This window comes from Lissotriton vulgaris, chromosome 7, assembly GCF_964263255.1.
Source record: "Lissotriton vulgaris chromosome 7, aLisVul1.2, whole genome shotgun sequence".
Classification (NCBI taxonomy): Eukaryota; Metazoa; Chordata; class Amphibia; order Caudata; family Salamandridae; genus Lissotriton; species Lissotriton vulgaris.
This window is the reverse complement of record NC_141695.1, coordinates 1,008,194,019-1,008,210,666: the sequence shown is the minus strand read 5'-3', so window position 1 is coordinate 1,008,210,666 and position 16,648 is coordinate 1,008,194,019. Positions and strand designations below refer to the sequence as shown.

At 44.5% G+C, this 16,648-nt stretch overlaps 1 protein-coding gene across 1 annotated transcript in view; it reads right to left on the bottom strand.

Moving 5' to 3' along the window:
• DOCK2 (dedicator of cytokinesis 2) overlaps nt 1-16,648 on the bottom strand; it is a 2,333,210-nt gene that overhangs the window by 314,197 nt on the left and 2,002,365 nt on the right. The window contains exon 34 of the mRNA XM_086931425.1: nt 3,772-3,857. Coding sequence (XP_086787551.1) covers nt 3,772-3,857 — 86 coding nt within the window. The remainder of the gene's footprint in view (nt 1-3,771; nt 3,858-16,648) is intronic.

Here is a 16,648-nt window from a genome sequence, read left to right as displayed (position 1 = left end):
TGACCGCTGATCTGGTATTAAGTAAGACAATAGAGAGTGACGGAGTGAGAGGAAGAGGGTTGGGTGGGAGGGGACATTGTGGGGGAGAGGCAGGCGTGGAAGACGGCAGAGTAGGAGTGGAGGGAGGTACAAGCTCTAGTGAAGTAATGTGTCTACGGATAGAATCCGAAAGTGGCCAATGGCCTTGGAGGGCGGTAAGCTCCTCAGAGGAGTAAGAGATGTAATTAGTATAGAGTCGTGCCCCTAGCCCCGTCCGGCCGCGGACGGGCGCAGACGGGCTTGCCTTAGGCGCGCCCGCTGCGCACGTCCGCTGCGCGTTCTGCAGATGCACGTTTGATATAGGAGGTATAGTGTATGAGATGTGTCACCTCATGCACATCATCTGCAAACTTGGATTTTCCAAAGCTTCTTCAAAACTATTTTGTCTCAGTTTGAGTTACTCTTCCCAGAGCCATCAGAAAGGCCTAAAATAAACAATATTTTAAATAAGGCTACTGGCATGGAGTTCTAAAGCTAAGGAGAACTAGTAGGTATTCTCTTATACTTCATTCACTGTTTGTCAGATGAAGAGTACATTCTGACAGTTAGTGCAAGCATTCTATTGTCTGAAACAAAAAGGCGCATGCACTCATACAACAACTACATATGTGGTGTGGAGACAAAGAACATTTTGATCCATAAATACTCCTAGAGAAAGCGTAGGAATAAAGAACATTACAAAAAATGTGCAAACATAAGTGGAGAGTGATTGTCTCAAAAATAAACCATTATTGAAATTGATGTCAACTAATTCTGACCTTAGCAGTTCTGGAGAAGACCAAATTAAAATTAAAAACATCACCTTGTAGAAATATGTCCATAGAATTAAAACATTCTTAAAATAGATAATAGTCTTCCAAAATCAGTATCTTGCCTCATTTAGTACACTTCATGGCCTAGTGAAAAGTAAAGGTGCCAGAAATAGTTCTTCAAACTCTTACTAAGACAATAAACATACTTTGCATATCTAGAAATTGATTCTAAGAGGCTGACACAATTAAAACCCCTATTAAATCACCTAAGATTAATTTTAAGGGAACATTTTTTAAAGAACTAGGGGACCGATGTACAGGGCCATGTACAAAGCCTATTTAGCGAGTCGCAATTTATTTGCGACTAGTTAAATATGTTTTGCAACTCACTATTAGGAATGGGCTTTCCCTTCCTAATAGCGACCCCAAATGCCATGTATGATGGTTTTACGGCTGCAATTGTGGTTTCAAAACAGTCGCAGTTTAGCACCCATCACAGAAGTGATAAACCACTCGCAAATGGGAAGGGGTCACCAGGGGTCCCCAACCCCTTGGTGACTGGCTCTAAAAATATTTTTTCGGGTCAGGCAGCGGTCCCAGGGATCACTACCTGCCCTTAAATCATGAAACACACATTTTTTATTTTTATTTTTTTCAATGCATGCCGTTTTCCATTAAGGAAAACGGGCTGCATTGAAAAATATAAAAACTGCTTTATTGAAAAGTAGTCCCAGACATGGGGTCTGCTGAGCCCAGCAGGTCACCATCCTTGGGAGGGCCAGCCATTCCTAATGGGGCTGCAAATTGTGAGTGCCTCACTAGTATTCAAGAGGCTCGGATTTTGCGACCCCATTGAGAATCGCAATCTGTGTCTCTGACACTTTTGTACATTGTAAATTGCAACTCGGAATAAGCGTCTCGCAATTGAGCGCCAATTGAGAGTCGCAATTTACACTGGTCGTACATCTGGCCTCAGAATTTATTTAGACGTTGGATTAGCATGGGCATTTTTTTATTTAAACTCTAAAGAATAAATGCGCATTACCAAGGCACACTACTAATATTATTTCATGTTTTGATAAACACTATGAGCCTCATTATTTAATAAGAAGAAGCCGCCATGCCAATGTACATGTGGTAATTGCTTAAAACGATCTAGGGCTCCATTAGACAAAGTCAGCAGTAATGGGTAGGAAACCCTGCTGGTAAGAATTCATCACCAGATCAACCCCCATACATCACTGCTATTGGGTGTAGAAGGGGGTTGTCAGGGCCTATTTGCGTGTGGGCCATGCAAATCATGTCCTACACTATCCCCAAGTCAACAACTTTTCATTTTACCATGTATTGCTAGTTTTAAAATGCAATACTCATCCCAGGAAAAGACCAGACTCAATTGTGTATGTGAGGGTACAAGGGTCCCATTATTCTCTTCCGATAGGAATGTCTGCTAGGTACTATCACCATGCCAATTCTGTACAGGTAAACAAATCTATATAAACCAACCGGGTGAAAATGGCCTAGTTCATAGAAATCAATTTACTTGTCACCTCCTCCCCTTCACCTGACCGGAGAGGGAATAATCCCTCTCTTCCTTGGCATCTCAGTAGTTGTATTTTTTATGTAATTAAGGCATGCAACCTTTAAATTCATATCATTTGTAAATTTACCACATTAGATGCCTCATTCCATGATGATTTATCTATTTGCATGAACGTGCTTCCAACATCCCATGGTTTACATTTGTGTCTACAATCTATGGATAGAAATTCTGGGGTGTAAAACAGATTGATTTTGAGTATGAGCCAAATTGATGATTGATGGAGACTTATCACATGATAGAGCTTTACCGCATACTTCACGTTTGTATTTGAATTTGGGTTGCTTATGATATGGTTAGTATAATTGCAACATTTGTTTGAAGGTCTGTTTGGAAAGGATGAGATGTGAGACAGTTGTGTCTAGTTGAAAAAAATACCTCCTGAATTTGAGAATCTTCTTAAAAGGACAGACTTCTGTTGGGAGTAAGTTTGGCTATTGCTAGTCATGTGGATGAAGATGATTTTGATTCCTTTAGAATATGCTAAACTGTTGAATTTGGCACAACATTAACAGTAATAGTTCAATGTGTTGGTTAGGGATGGTGTGTGACCTCAGAGAATACTTTTGTGAACAAGCACACTGATGGTTTTATTCTGCTCCTTGAGAAGCACTTATTGTACCCGGTGCAGAAAATGTATTTTTATTTTCTCCACCACTGAAAAACAATGCACCGATTTTATATGAGCTGTAATGTTGCCCCTACATTTCAGACAACAGAGGCTATACTCTTAGGAATAAGATGTCAGGTACATCCAAAATACCACGTTAGGACAATCCACTCTTAAAAACCCGTGTTTGGAAGAGTTCTAACTTGGGAAGCCAAGAAGGTCTAAAAACCAAGTTGTTCAATTCCAGAGATCTGCAGTGCAAGTTCTAAATGAGAATCTATAGGTAAAAAATTGTTTCAGGCCGAGAAGATAATGTTGATTCTACCTACAGGATTCCTTATTTTGCCCTGTTCAGCTTCAGATCCGTTTTAGTTGTCTGCATCTTCACTGCTACTAGGTAGGTGAAAAACCCTGGAGGTGGTTGGCTGAGCGAGGTAAATTGTTTACTAGTAGTTGTAGAAAATCAGTCTATGTTAGAGGTTGCTTTTTACAAGTATATATTTTGCAGAAAATAAAATAAAACACATTATCAAAGCAAAATTTGTGCCTGCTATTGACTATCAGAATTTTTGCATAAAATTTTAGGAAAAGAAAGGGGAATTTTGGTACAAGGTATTCTTTCAAGAGTGTTAAAGTAATTTAGGATTAGTATACAAAATATCTAGAGAGCCACTGTCCAGATGCACATAATTTCTCATATTTCAACATCCCATTGGAAACTTCAGCTTTAATATATATAAGAATATCTACAATTATGTTTCCATTCTTACATTGACTCAAACAGCTGCATATATTGTTCATCGCCACGTCCTCCTTCAACTTCATGGTCCAGCTTCAAAATAATTTCATTTTCAAACTGTAGAAATAAACAAACAATTATATTGATGAAATACCACATTGGATGATAGTGTACACTATGTAGTTCAGGTGATCTGAGATATAAGACAAAAATGAAATCAAATGAATGTTTGGATTAAGCAATGTATTGGCAGTATTGAGGGCCTTATTTATGAGAAGTGATGCATCGCTGCGTGAAAACAGTGATGCGTTATTTTTGATTGCACCCTCCTTGTGAAATGCTTGATGCGTCATATTTACAGTATGACATCATGTAAAAAGGAGTTTCAGTTACATCAGTATTTCTGATGTATCTGTAGGCGCAAATATGACTCATTGCTGGAGTGTGTCACGAAAGTGACGCAACTCCATCAATGGATCATTTCACATGGCAAGTCCCATTTCAAATGTGCCTGCATCAGTCTTACGGATTTGCGTCCTAGAATTGATGCAGTGAAATCTCAGATTTCACTGCGTCACTTCTACGAAACTTACTTGCGTCAGACCGCCCACCCTGCATTCATTATACCTGGCGCAGGCATATTTTGGCGCAGGGGTTTACAAAGAGTCGCATCTACCTAGATGTGTCACTTTGTAAATATGACGCAACATGGCGCATTTTTTACCCTGCTGGTGCATCACAAAAAGTGACGCACCAGCGCCGCAAAGGTGTAGCAAGGGTTCATAAATAAGTCCCTGAATATGGAAAGCTTCTAATGGAGCACCACACACATTTACCAGAAAAATAGAAATTGTATTACAAGATAAAGCAGTCATAGTTAGAAAACAAAGTTCACTGATTAATTACATTTTGAAAGAGAGAAAAAGTGTAATGCTACATAAGGTATATCGTTCAGATTTAATTTAAAATAAGAAAAAGGTATGTGTATTGTAGAATGGAATGAAAGAATGGCAACAATTGATACCAAGATGATAAAGCAAACACATTGCTGATTAAGGGGCCCATTAGGATCGCTGAGGGACTTGCGTCCGTCCGCGACCCCTGAGTAGGGGGGAACCTCCGCATGGCCTGTGGAGTTCCCTCCTGTGCAATTAGGATGTGACCTCCACTCTGGCGGTCACATCCTCTATTTTTACCATTGCGGCGGGTGCGGCTTTAAGCTGCACCCGCCGCAATGGTAAAAATGCATACCTTGCATTTGTATGCAGAAAGCGGCAGGCACCATGCAGTGGCTGCCGATTTCTGCATACAAATACAGGGGGATACCTTAGGTACCCCCCATGTGCACCCCCCATCCTCCCCCTTCACTGCGGGGGCCCGCAACGGGCCCCCGCAGTGAAGTTCCACATGCTTTTCCACGGCAGAAAACCCGCTGCGGAAAAGCATTTTTTTAAACACATCCTAATATGGCTGGCGGTGTCTGAGAGACACCGCCACCATATTAGAGCTTTTCCGCCGCGGTTGTAAACCAACTGCGGTGGAAAAGCAGCGGACTGAAACCAGGACCCACCAGCCATCCTAATGTGGCGGTGGGTCTTTGGTGGGTCCGCAGCGGATTTTCCGCATCCTCCGGGCCGGCGGTGGCTTCCGCCGGCCCAGAGGATGCAGAGAATCCGCAATCCTAATGAGCCCCTAAGAGTGTATAATTAACTTTATTCAAGAAATAGTCGAAATGTTGGATTCTTCTGCTTGCCATATCAACCACAATGACTGCAGTACTTATGTAATCTGAAGGTTTTCCTATCTCAGTCTCGCCATGTTCATTTAATATATTTTAGTGGATCAGATTTGATCAAACAAAGCTTGTGCTCTCATTATCAATGCCACTTTGACAGTTTAGTGTATCAAGAGTGCAGTACAGGTGTATATTTTGGGATGGAGGCATGTTGTTGGATTAACAGAAGTGACAGAGGAAACATTTTAATATTACAAGTATCTCCATGTAATTGCATGTGTTGCTTACAAGTTTCAAAGTTACAGACAATGCTCTAAGATTATTGGTTACTCATACATTACTAAGAGTTTATTGCAAACAGATCTGTATCCCTCCGTTTATTTGAAAATATTTTGTGAAGTCCGAACAAATGTGCTTCTGAAGCTCATGGAGCATTTTGAAAAGGTTCTGGTAAAATAATAAATAGCAAAGGGAATGCGGAATTGCTATAATGAGAAATTCAATTCATAAGCATAAATGTCAATTAGAAATTCAACAAAAAACATAAAACATTTTGGAGAAAACTAAATATTGTTCCAAAGAAAATATATTTCAGGTGACATATTGTTTATATTAAAACCCTAATTTAAAAAGCAGCTAATTTAAAAACACAATACTTGGGGAATGAGCTAGGCACCTGAAGAGAATGGCCGCGTGAGCTCTCGGCTATGCTGAGTCCACCAGCCCGCTCTAATATCCTGCAGCCTATCCTGACCCCCTGGCCCTATACCGACACCGGAGGCCCTGCAGCGCATTTTGAGCTGACCCTGGAGATCCTGCGTGCTCTGGAACCTGAGATAGTCCTGTCTCAATTCTGGGCCTGTCTCGGAGCCGGGAACTCGAGTAAACAAGCTACCCACTCCTGAGGTGAAAAACAGCGGGGACCCAAGCCGGAAGTTGCCGGTCAGGTCCCCTCGAGTGGGAGCCTACATGCGGCGGCGGCAGTGGACATCACCAGCGGTATTGCGGGACCCCCGCCCCCCCCTCCGGATGGTGACTTGTGGCTCTGGGAGCCGGAGGTCGTCGAAGTTCCGGATTTTGGCGCAGGCTGCTGCGGCGCGGCTTAGCCTTGGCAGGGGGTAGGTGTGGGCCGGGGTCACGCTGTGCCCCCGACCCACACCTGGGCAGATAACACAAGCAATACTGCGGGACCCCTGCACCCCATCCGGACAGCAAATTGTGGTGCTGGAGGAGCCCGGAAATCCACGAAGCTCCGGATTTCAGTGAAGGTTGATAGGTAACGTCCTGGCTTTGGTGGGGGTAGGCGTGGACCGGAGTCACACTGTGGGCCCCCCCGGAGTCTTCCCCGATGAGTGGTCGCCAGCCGATTTTCGAATGGGACCCGGCGAAACTGTGAGACTGCCACGGTGAGGTCGGGGCCACTTGCTTCCGTGTACAACAGTGGGGACAAAGTTGATTGCGGCCAAGTGCCTGAGGGGAGGCCTTCTACCCCCCGGGGAGCGGCAAGAGGATCTGCGTTGCACCCAGAGCTTAAAGCTGCAGTGGCCCTAGAGAGGAGTGATGGCAAGGGAGGTGTCTTGGAGCCAGTGACTACCAACTAAACTAAACAGTGGTTTGACGCAGAAGTCCCCCACTGGTGAAAGGCTCGCTTGGAGACCCTGATGGGGAGAGGGCTGTGACGGAGCACTTGGAGTATTGGAATTTCTGGTGCTGAGAGGTCGAGCTGGTGACCTGGCGGTGTAGTGAGCGCCACAGAAGATGGCGTACAAGACAGATGGAGAGAAACATTCTTCTAGGGGTCCGAAGGCCCCGAAGACAGTTCAATCTAATAAGTTGGACCGGTACACTTTACCGAAGGGCTCACCTTCCGGCTCGGAGTCCTCTGCTGTCTCCGCTGGGCGGCCCCCAGATCCAGAAGCATACATCACGCTACATGATGTCATGGCAGCCATAGGCAGTACTAAGTCCTCCCTGGAACAGCAAATGGTGTCTTTGAAATCCAAACTGGACACAGTGTCTTTTGAAGTTAATCGAATAAGAGCGGACCTTACCAGGGTTAATGAGAAGATCAAGTCACTTGACGTCAAGACGGCCAGCTTAGTAGATGACGTGTCTCAGCTGCAACAGGACATGTGTGCTCTTAAATACTCACAAGAACTGGCGGAGCGCAAGCTGGACGAATACGAAGGAAGGGCCCGGAGAAATAACGTCCGTATCTGGGGGGTGCCTGAGAGGTCGGAGGGCCCCGCCCCAGACTTATTTGTGGAGAATCACGTCCTCAAGTATCTCCAACCTACAGGCCTGAGTAACTTTTTCACTATTGATTGGGCCCATAGAGTCCCAGGGGGAGACCGAGGCCTGGGGCACCTCCAGGCCCCATGATCGCCAGAGTTCTGAACTTTAGGGACAGAGACACAATTCTGCAGGCAGCGAGGGCCGGGGGCCCCTTCCAATACGAGAACGCTGCCCTTTCCTTTTTTCTGGATTTTACACAGGCAGTCTAGAAGCAGCGTCGCAACTTTTTGGCTGTCAAGAAGAAACTGAGAGACAGGGGACTGAAATATGCCATGATGTTCCCAGCACGTTTGCGGGTGGAAGCTAACAGGTGAGCCTGGTTTTTTGCCACCCCAGACAATGTAGCCGATTGGATGGACACTCTTTCTCGAGATGGCCCAGGGACACCTGACAGATTGGAGGAGCAGGCGGCGGCGGAACAAGAATAAGATGTTTTTTGCCCCCTGGTTTGACCGGGATTTGCCGTATGTCAGTAACTGGGACGCCTCCGGGCCGCTGCATGACTCTCCGTGAGATTGGCTGGGTGGCGGGTCGGGGGTGTGGAGGTGAGGCCGAACCTTCTACATTTTTTCTTTTTTCTTTCTTTACTTTTTTGGGACAACAGGCACTCTGCATTTTTCAGTGGGCAGTTTGGAGCCCAGTGGGCAGGGTAGCAGGGTGGGGGATGTTGGGGGGGTATGTTTGGTTTATTAGTTGAGTGGATTGTTGGTAGCATCAGCACAATAATTTGGTTAAATAGAAGAAATGCAGGGATTTGCCTGCTGTACCGGGTAGACGATGGGGGGTAGAGAAGTAAAGGTGCTAAGTTGGAACGTTAACGGGCTGGGGGACAAAATTCAATGGAGTGTGGTACTTCTTTTCTCAAAAGACAGGCGCCAGACGTGGTCCTGCTTCAAGAGACACATCTTGTGGGAAACTCATGCAAAGCACTACACAGAATGAGATACAATTTGATTGCATACTCAGGGTTCACGTCGGGCTCCAGAGGTGTGGGCATTCTGACTCCTAAGACATTCCCATTGGCAATCACTACCACATGGGAAGATGGGAATGGCAGATATATTGGTGTCACGGGCACGTGGGAGGGTCAATGCATAACCTTTTTGTGCATCTATGTTACCCGGGGGCTGCAAGGCACAACGCTGGCAGATTTGGGGATGCTCTTGCTCTCGCTCCCTGATGGGCTTTTACTCTTGCGGGGCAACTTTAATACAGTCGTCACTGGTATGGTGGACAGATATCCCCCGCGGGAAACGGGACTGGCAATGCGGTGGCTACCAGACTTTATAGAAGCAGTGGGCCTAGTTGACGCTTGGAGGCTACTCCATCCAGATCAAAAGCAATACACTTTCCACTCTGGGGCACTTAATAGTCTCTTGGGACCAGACTATTGTCTGGTCCCTGCTGCATAAGCATCCTACATCACAGAGACTTTACACTTAGCTAGAGGCATTTCAAACCATTCTCCACTGTACTTTGGATCCACACAGTTGTAGCTCGTGGCACAGCGGGTAGGGTGGCCATAATAAATCTGAGGTATCTGCGCAATCCCAAAATTCTCATTGCAACCTTAGAGGACTACTTTGCTAACAATGTGGGATATGTGTCCTCTTCCGGGTCCTTATGGGAGGCCTTTAAAACTGTAAACAGGGGTCAAGCTCTGTTTCTGATAGCCGGCTCTAAAAAAGAGAGACAGAAAGAGGTGGTGAAGTTGGAGACTGAAATTTGTAAATTAGAGGGGGAATCGGAACTGGGGGTAACTCAAACTAACCTTCACCATTTGAGCCAGAAACAGCACGATTACAAAGTATTGGTCACTGAGAAGGCTAAGGCTCTTGGTAGGGAGCGGCAAGGCAGGCTTTACGATTTATCGCTTGGCTTGATAAGAAAGACGGGGACTCGCGTCTGGTCCCAGAGCTGCTAACAGAGGAAGGTATACAACTTACCAACCCACAGGATATAGTGGATAAATTTGCTGACCACTTCCGGGCAGTTTATGCATCGGTCTCCCCTCGCTCGGAAGCTGACTCCCATCAGCTACTCCGGGACATACAACTCCCTTGTCTTTACCCTGAAGATCAAAAGTTTGTGGATAGTGCGCTAAAACTGATGAAATTGCCCAGGCCATCCGCTCATTAAACTCTGGAAAGGCGCTGGGTCCTAACAGGCTCCCCATTGAACTCTATAAACTCAAACCAGACAAACTACCGCCTTATTTGAGGGAAATGTTTATGGAATCTAGAGACAGGGGTGTTCACCCTAGAGATCAGAGGGTCGCTACTATAGTGGTGATTCATAAGGAGGGCAAGATCAAAACGAGCTATTCTTCATACAGGCCTATCTGTCTTTTAAACTCCGAACTGACGAATTTGGCCAAGATTGTGCCGACTAGACTAGTAAAAGTCATCACTGACTTATTCCAACACGACCAATCGGGCTTTAAACCTACGTAGACTGCATGGAGTATTGGCCAGAGCTCATACTTTGTGGGAACCAGCCATAGTTGCGTCACTTGACGCAACAATGGCCTTTGACATGATCGAATGGTCTTATTTTATGGGCAGTTCTGGCCAAGTTTGGGTTTGGCCCCGTATTTATAGGATGGATACGTCTGCTGTACTCAGAACCGCTCGCTCAAGTAGTTGTAAACAACAGAGCTTTGGCTCCCTTTTTGCTGGGGCGGGGCACCGTCAAGGTTGCTCGCTGGCCCCCCTTCTTTTTGCATTGGCTCTGGAACCTCTTGCCGCTTGGATATGCTGAGAACTCTCGATTAAACGTATAAAACGTATACAGTGGTCCCCTGAATGGGAGGACCGCATATCCTTATATGAGGATGACATATTACTCTATTTGACCTCTCCCCGTAAATCCCTTATTGTTATTTTCGATGTCCTGGCCTCCTTCGGGAGAAACTCAGGACTTTCAATTAACTGGGAGAAATCCTTGTTGTTTGTATTGAAGGGAGACCCTCCAGTCCCTCCGCGACACTGTCCAATATAGTTCAGCACAGAAGGGTTCAAATACCTGGTAATCTTTGTCTCATTAGATCCCTCGGTTAGGTATTCCCAAAATCTCCTCCCCCCTTTGCAGAGGCTCAAGAGCGATATCTACAACTGGAGGAAGCATCCCCTTTCATTGTTGGGTAGAGCAGCCCTCTTTAAAATGATGGCTCTTCCTCTGTTTCTTTATGCTCTGCAGAATACCTTGGATGTGGTGCCACCGGGATACTTCCGTGATATCTAGAGCATGCAGCGGAGCCTATTGTGGGAGGACAGGCCCACATTGCTTTACACAAATTAACATTTTCTTGGTATGACCGAGGTATCGCTCTCCCAAATATCATAAGCTACTATTGGGCTTCCCAACTAGCGGCTATTAACCACAGCACATATGGCTGGGTTGATGACCCTGGATATGCTATGGATAAATGGCTTCTTCCCGGGGGTAGGTATAGCAGAGCCTTGTACTCTTGACCGAATAAATTGGCATTAACTGGGCCAACGAATCATTCGGTTCAGATTTGGCATGATGCCACGAGTTCATTGGGCTGAAAAAACAAACTGACCATGGCCACCCCACTGTGGGACTCCGAAAAACTTGGCAAGCTCTGGAAGACTAAAGGTTTCAATAAATGGGACCTAATAGGGATTTATACGGTTAAAGATATCTGGGGAAAGGGGAAAATTAAACCATTTGAGGAAATGCAAGTGGAGTATAAGCTAGCCAGTCAGTCAGTCAGTCAAAAGAAACTCTTTATTCGATTAATTAAAATCATAAAAGAAGCAACAATACATACATACAGAATAGAGATATATATACAATTAAAAACAAGCATATATGTACAAACATTCATTTATATACACAATATATATTACATAGTTCATGGGAAAACAATTAATACAAAATATCTCCAGATGTGCTTAAAACTACTATTAAAAACAGTTAAAATTTATGATAGTTTCTGTTCCAAGGTTGTGGGGAAGGGGTTCAATTTAATTCATATGTAGTGTTCTTTTATTCTTTACTCTCGCTGCCGCCACCAGAAAACTTGCTACGCTAAAGATGACCCGCACACTGTTCAGTAATTGCAAATATAGTAGTGCGGGCCTCACCTGTAGGAAACCCGCTTCTCGTAATATGGGCAACAAGAATTTATTTCGTGCCTCCGAAAATTTATCACAAAACATAATTAGGTGAAGAGTGTCTTGTGTCGAGAAGTTGTCACAAGAACATGTGGAGACTCAGATGGCTTACCCCAATGTTGGTAGTCACCCAGAACAAGGTGAATGAGGTTAAATCTGAACCTTATCAGCAAGAAGCGATGGTATGGCTTTGTGACAATCTTAAGGTAGGGTTCTATGTGGGGCGAGGACTGAAGAGCATAAATGCTTCTTACTCCTTGTTTTTTAAGTTCTACCTCCTCCCTATCTGCCTCTGCCATGATTCGGAAATTATGTTTAATCCATCCCAGATCCTCTTTCTTAATTCCCTCTGGGGTGGTAAACAGTTCCGGGTGTCCCAGCCTGACACACGCCGCTCTAACGTATGCCAGCCATGGGATGCTGTGTGCCTTGTGGAGGGCCAGACAATCTTTGAGGATGAGATGATTAAGAGTAATGTCCTCATTGAGGCATGTCTTTGCCCAACAAATCAAAGGGGCTACTTTAAGATAGTCTGAGATATATCTCATACCTAGTTCACAATGTACCGCCATGGTCGACGATGACTGAGGTACCGCCAGCAGCGATCTAAAAAACTTGTTTTCGACCAGTTGAATTTTGTCCACGTGGCCATATCCCCATATCAATGCCCCATAAGAGGCAATCACACAGCACTTAGCCTTGTAAATTTTAAGCATGGGTTCCAAGGGTTTGGCTCCCAATCTTTTGGCAAAAATTAGAAGCGCTATAGTGGATCTAGCCACTATGTTGCTTTTGTGCTTCTGCTGGGGACCCCAGTTGCCTTTCTCGTCGAATAAGACCCCCAAATACGTGGAAACTGGAACCCTTGAAACTTCCGCACCCAGGCAACTAAAAGTTTTAACGTTCATGAGCTTCCTGCGAGCCCCTGCAATCATAACATGAGATTTTTTACTGTTAATTTTAAGGTCTAGGGCATACATAAATTTTCCAAAGCTGTCCAGCAGCCTCTGTAAACCCAGACCTGTACGGGCAATGAGTACGGCGTCATCCGCGTACAGGAGGACCGCGATACCCGTTCCTCCTGCACTAGGGATGTCTGCACCGACCCTGGCCAGAGATTTATTCAAGGCCATTTATGTAGATCATGAAAAGAAGGGGAGCCAGGATGCAGCCTTGTCTGACTCCCCGTCTAGAACTAAATTGGTCCGTGCACCTACCGTCCTGTGTAACCCTAATAGCTGCTGCTAGGTCCTGATGGAGCGAGGCAAGAAAATAAACAAGGGGAGCATCTATGCCCATTTCTAACAGGATACACCATAATTTGGAACGATTCACCATATCGAAGGCTGATGATAAATCCATGAACCCAAGATATAGGAAGCCTTCTTTTGCCACAGTTTACTTGTTGATCAAGAGGTAAAGATTAAGGCATTGGTCCATGGTGCCCCTGTGCTCCCTGAAACCGTACTGGAGATTCGAGAGAACCCCCCCCTCCCCCATTCAGCCAATCACCCACATAAGCTAGCAAATTCCAAACATTTTCGTTATGGGCAGGTTAGTCACTCCCTTCTCTCAGCACTACCCGAGGAGACAGAGTCCCTAGAGGCCTCTCCGCTTGAAGATAGGATATTAGACGGACACATTTCTGACAAAACGATCTCCCTGATATATAAAAAACTGGTTAATCACAGTTCTGAACCCCTTGAGGCGTTAAGGGACAAATGGAGGCAGGATGGAAAAGAGCTCGATGAAGAGGATTGGCAGATAGCAAGGTCCTCCCCAAAAGAAGTTGCAATTCCAGCTCGCTTGAGATTAGGGATGCTATGTGTCGTTGGGTCTGAGGGGCTATGAGAGCTGCGATTTGTGATCTTGCATTGGATTGCATCGCTCTGCATTAGTTTGGATAAAGCTATGCAACAAGGCTTCACATCGGGACATGTCAGTTCTGATGAAGCTGAGCAGTCAGGCTTCGCATTGCTAGGCATCATTTTCGTTGGGGCTGGCAGCTGAGTGGCAAGGCTATGTGGAGCTCGACACCGTTCGGTGTTGGTTCTGATAAAGCTTGAAACTATACAGTGAGGATTTGTGGAGCTTTGCGTTGCTTCGCATCAGATTTGGTGAAGTGCACAGCTACTGGCAAGGCAACTCTATCCCCACTTCTAAGGGCTGACACCTGAAAGGGAACCACTTGGGAGTTAGGACTGACAGCAAGCAGAGTCCAGGTGTAGGGTTCAAGAAAGTTGCAGCCTTTTCTGTCCCTCAGATACTGATGAGGAAGCTAGCCAACTAGCCGTTGGAGTCACTTGGGTGAGCCTGGGTTCAGGATGCAGGCTCAATCCTTCTCACTCTGCCAGCAGGGCAACAGAGTAGCAGCCCTTCTTACAGAAGAGTAGCACAGCAGACCTTCTGAGTTTTCCACAGGTCCAGCGGAGTACTGGAGAGTTGGGTCAGTGGGTCCAACCTGTATTACTTGATGCCAGCCTTGAAATGGGAGAAGCTTATAGGTTTTCCCCAAAGATGTCTGGAATGTCCTTCTTCCTTGCCCTGGCTCCAGCTTGTCGGGGGGAACAAGTGTCTAGTGTGAAACCCTTTGTGAGCATGCTGAGGGAGATACTTTGTGATATGGTGACTGTTCTGCCCCTATGAAGTCAGAGATAGACCATACTACGAACAGCTATTCCCCCTTTGTCTCACTGTCTGGAAATAATATACAAAGACCACCTTTCAGCTACACCTAGTCATGTGACCCAGGATACAGGCTGCAGGCACTAAATGGTTGGGACAAGAAAATGCCAACTTTATAAAAGTGCCATTTTAAGAATTGTGACTTAAGATCTTACTTTACTAATGAAGAGGGGTTTAAATTGCAAGTCTTTAGACACCAATATGTATCTTTTCTCCTGCTCCCAATCACATATTAAATGTAATAAGGTAACCCAATGTTATCCTGTGTGTGAGGTAGGCCTTGCAATAGTGAAAAACAAATTTCAGAGTTTTCTCTACCAGTACATGTCAAACTTAAAAGTCCAACTTTTTAAATATACTTCACCCTGTCCTATGGGCTGTTTAGTGCCTACCCTAGTGGTGGCTTATATATGTTAAAAATGGAAGGTTTAGGCCTGGCAAAAGGTTTATTTTGCTAGGTCAAAAAAGTAGTTTAAAACTACACACAGGCTGCAATGGCGGGCTTGAGACATGTTTAAAAGGCTACTTAAGTGGCTGGCACAAGCAGCACTGCATGCCTAATAGTAGTATTTCATTTACAGGACATAGATACAGGCAGCACCCTTTACAAAAGAAATTAAATATCGCAATATTTTTTCATCAGGATTTTATACTTTGGGGGAAGTAAACAGAATATATCTGATGATGAATAGTTGTTGAACAATTCCTTAGTGATGACCAGTAAGTGAAATACATTAAGTTAGATGGCATTATGAATATTGTATGTACTTTTAGCTGTAAAGCTTGCATTTATGAATTCCTCCTAAGTATCATGGGTAGCAGATCCTGGGATCAAAGGACTGACCAAAGACAGCATACTAATGCAGAAGGTAATTCATTATGCAGACAAAATGACAAACAAGGCTAGCAAATCTCTTGCCCCTGGATAGGAAAGCAAATTCTGGATAATTTTGGAGTCGCAAAATGAATGAGAGCCAGTTGAAAAGCCAAAATTTGTCACAGCAAAATCCAAAGATTGCATTTCCATTTCAGTGGAGAGGCCAACTCCCAAGTTGGGTGCCAAATCCACAGGCAAGAGTTTTGAGATGACTCAAGAGGTTGGAAGTGAAGACTGAAAGAATGGGGTCTATGCATTCTGAAATTGATGGCTTAAGATGGCTCCCACCATGGGCAAAACCACCACGATTTATGGAGGTGTGCTCCAAGCCAGTTCCAGTCTCTATACTGCTAAGGTGTGGTAACAGGCTCTTAAAAGTGATTACTAAACTAGTAATACTCTCTTCTCCAACCTCAAATACAGACAGGTTTTTTTAAAGCTAAATGGACTTCACATGCATAGTAACATTTTGTAGGATATGAGATATACTTAGTGTCTATTGCACTAGGTAAACATTTAAGATATCAATATCATATGTATTATGTTAAAGCTAAAATAAGCATTTATACAGATTTTGCATGTAATGCTGTGAAGGTCCAAGAGACTGTTGTTACAGAACAATTTTTAGGGTGCATAACAATTGCAGTACGTATGTATAGGAGGCGATATAGGGCCCAAAGGTGTCCAAAAAACCAAACCAATAATATCTAACTCTCCTTTACTATCCTTAGCCTGAGGTTATTCACAACAAGAGGAAATCTGAAGATTTCCCACTATCCAACTTAACAGGAAGCAACAAAACTGTATTTCCCAGCATCCATCTTCAAATTAAGGAAAATCACTTTTTTCTTGCCAAAACCATGGTTAAGAAAAGTCCGACAAGCAGCCTTTTTTCCCAGAATCTATCTCAACAAGAAGACATCTCTGATTTACCCAGTTTTTATCTTAACAGGAAGCAACATCACTGCATTTTCATAAATCATAGAAAGAGACACCACAGCAATCTCCAACCCTTCACAGCTTTCAGATCAGATTTCCCATCCAATCCCAGCCACGGTTATATGATTAAACAACTACTGCCTAAACAACAACTTCCTTAACCACGAAGGCTAAACCACGAGCAATGCCAACCCACTACATTATTAGCAACGACTTCCTTAAACATGATTAATTT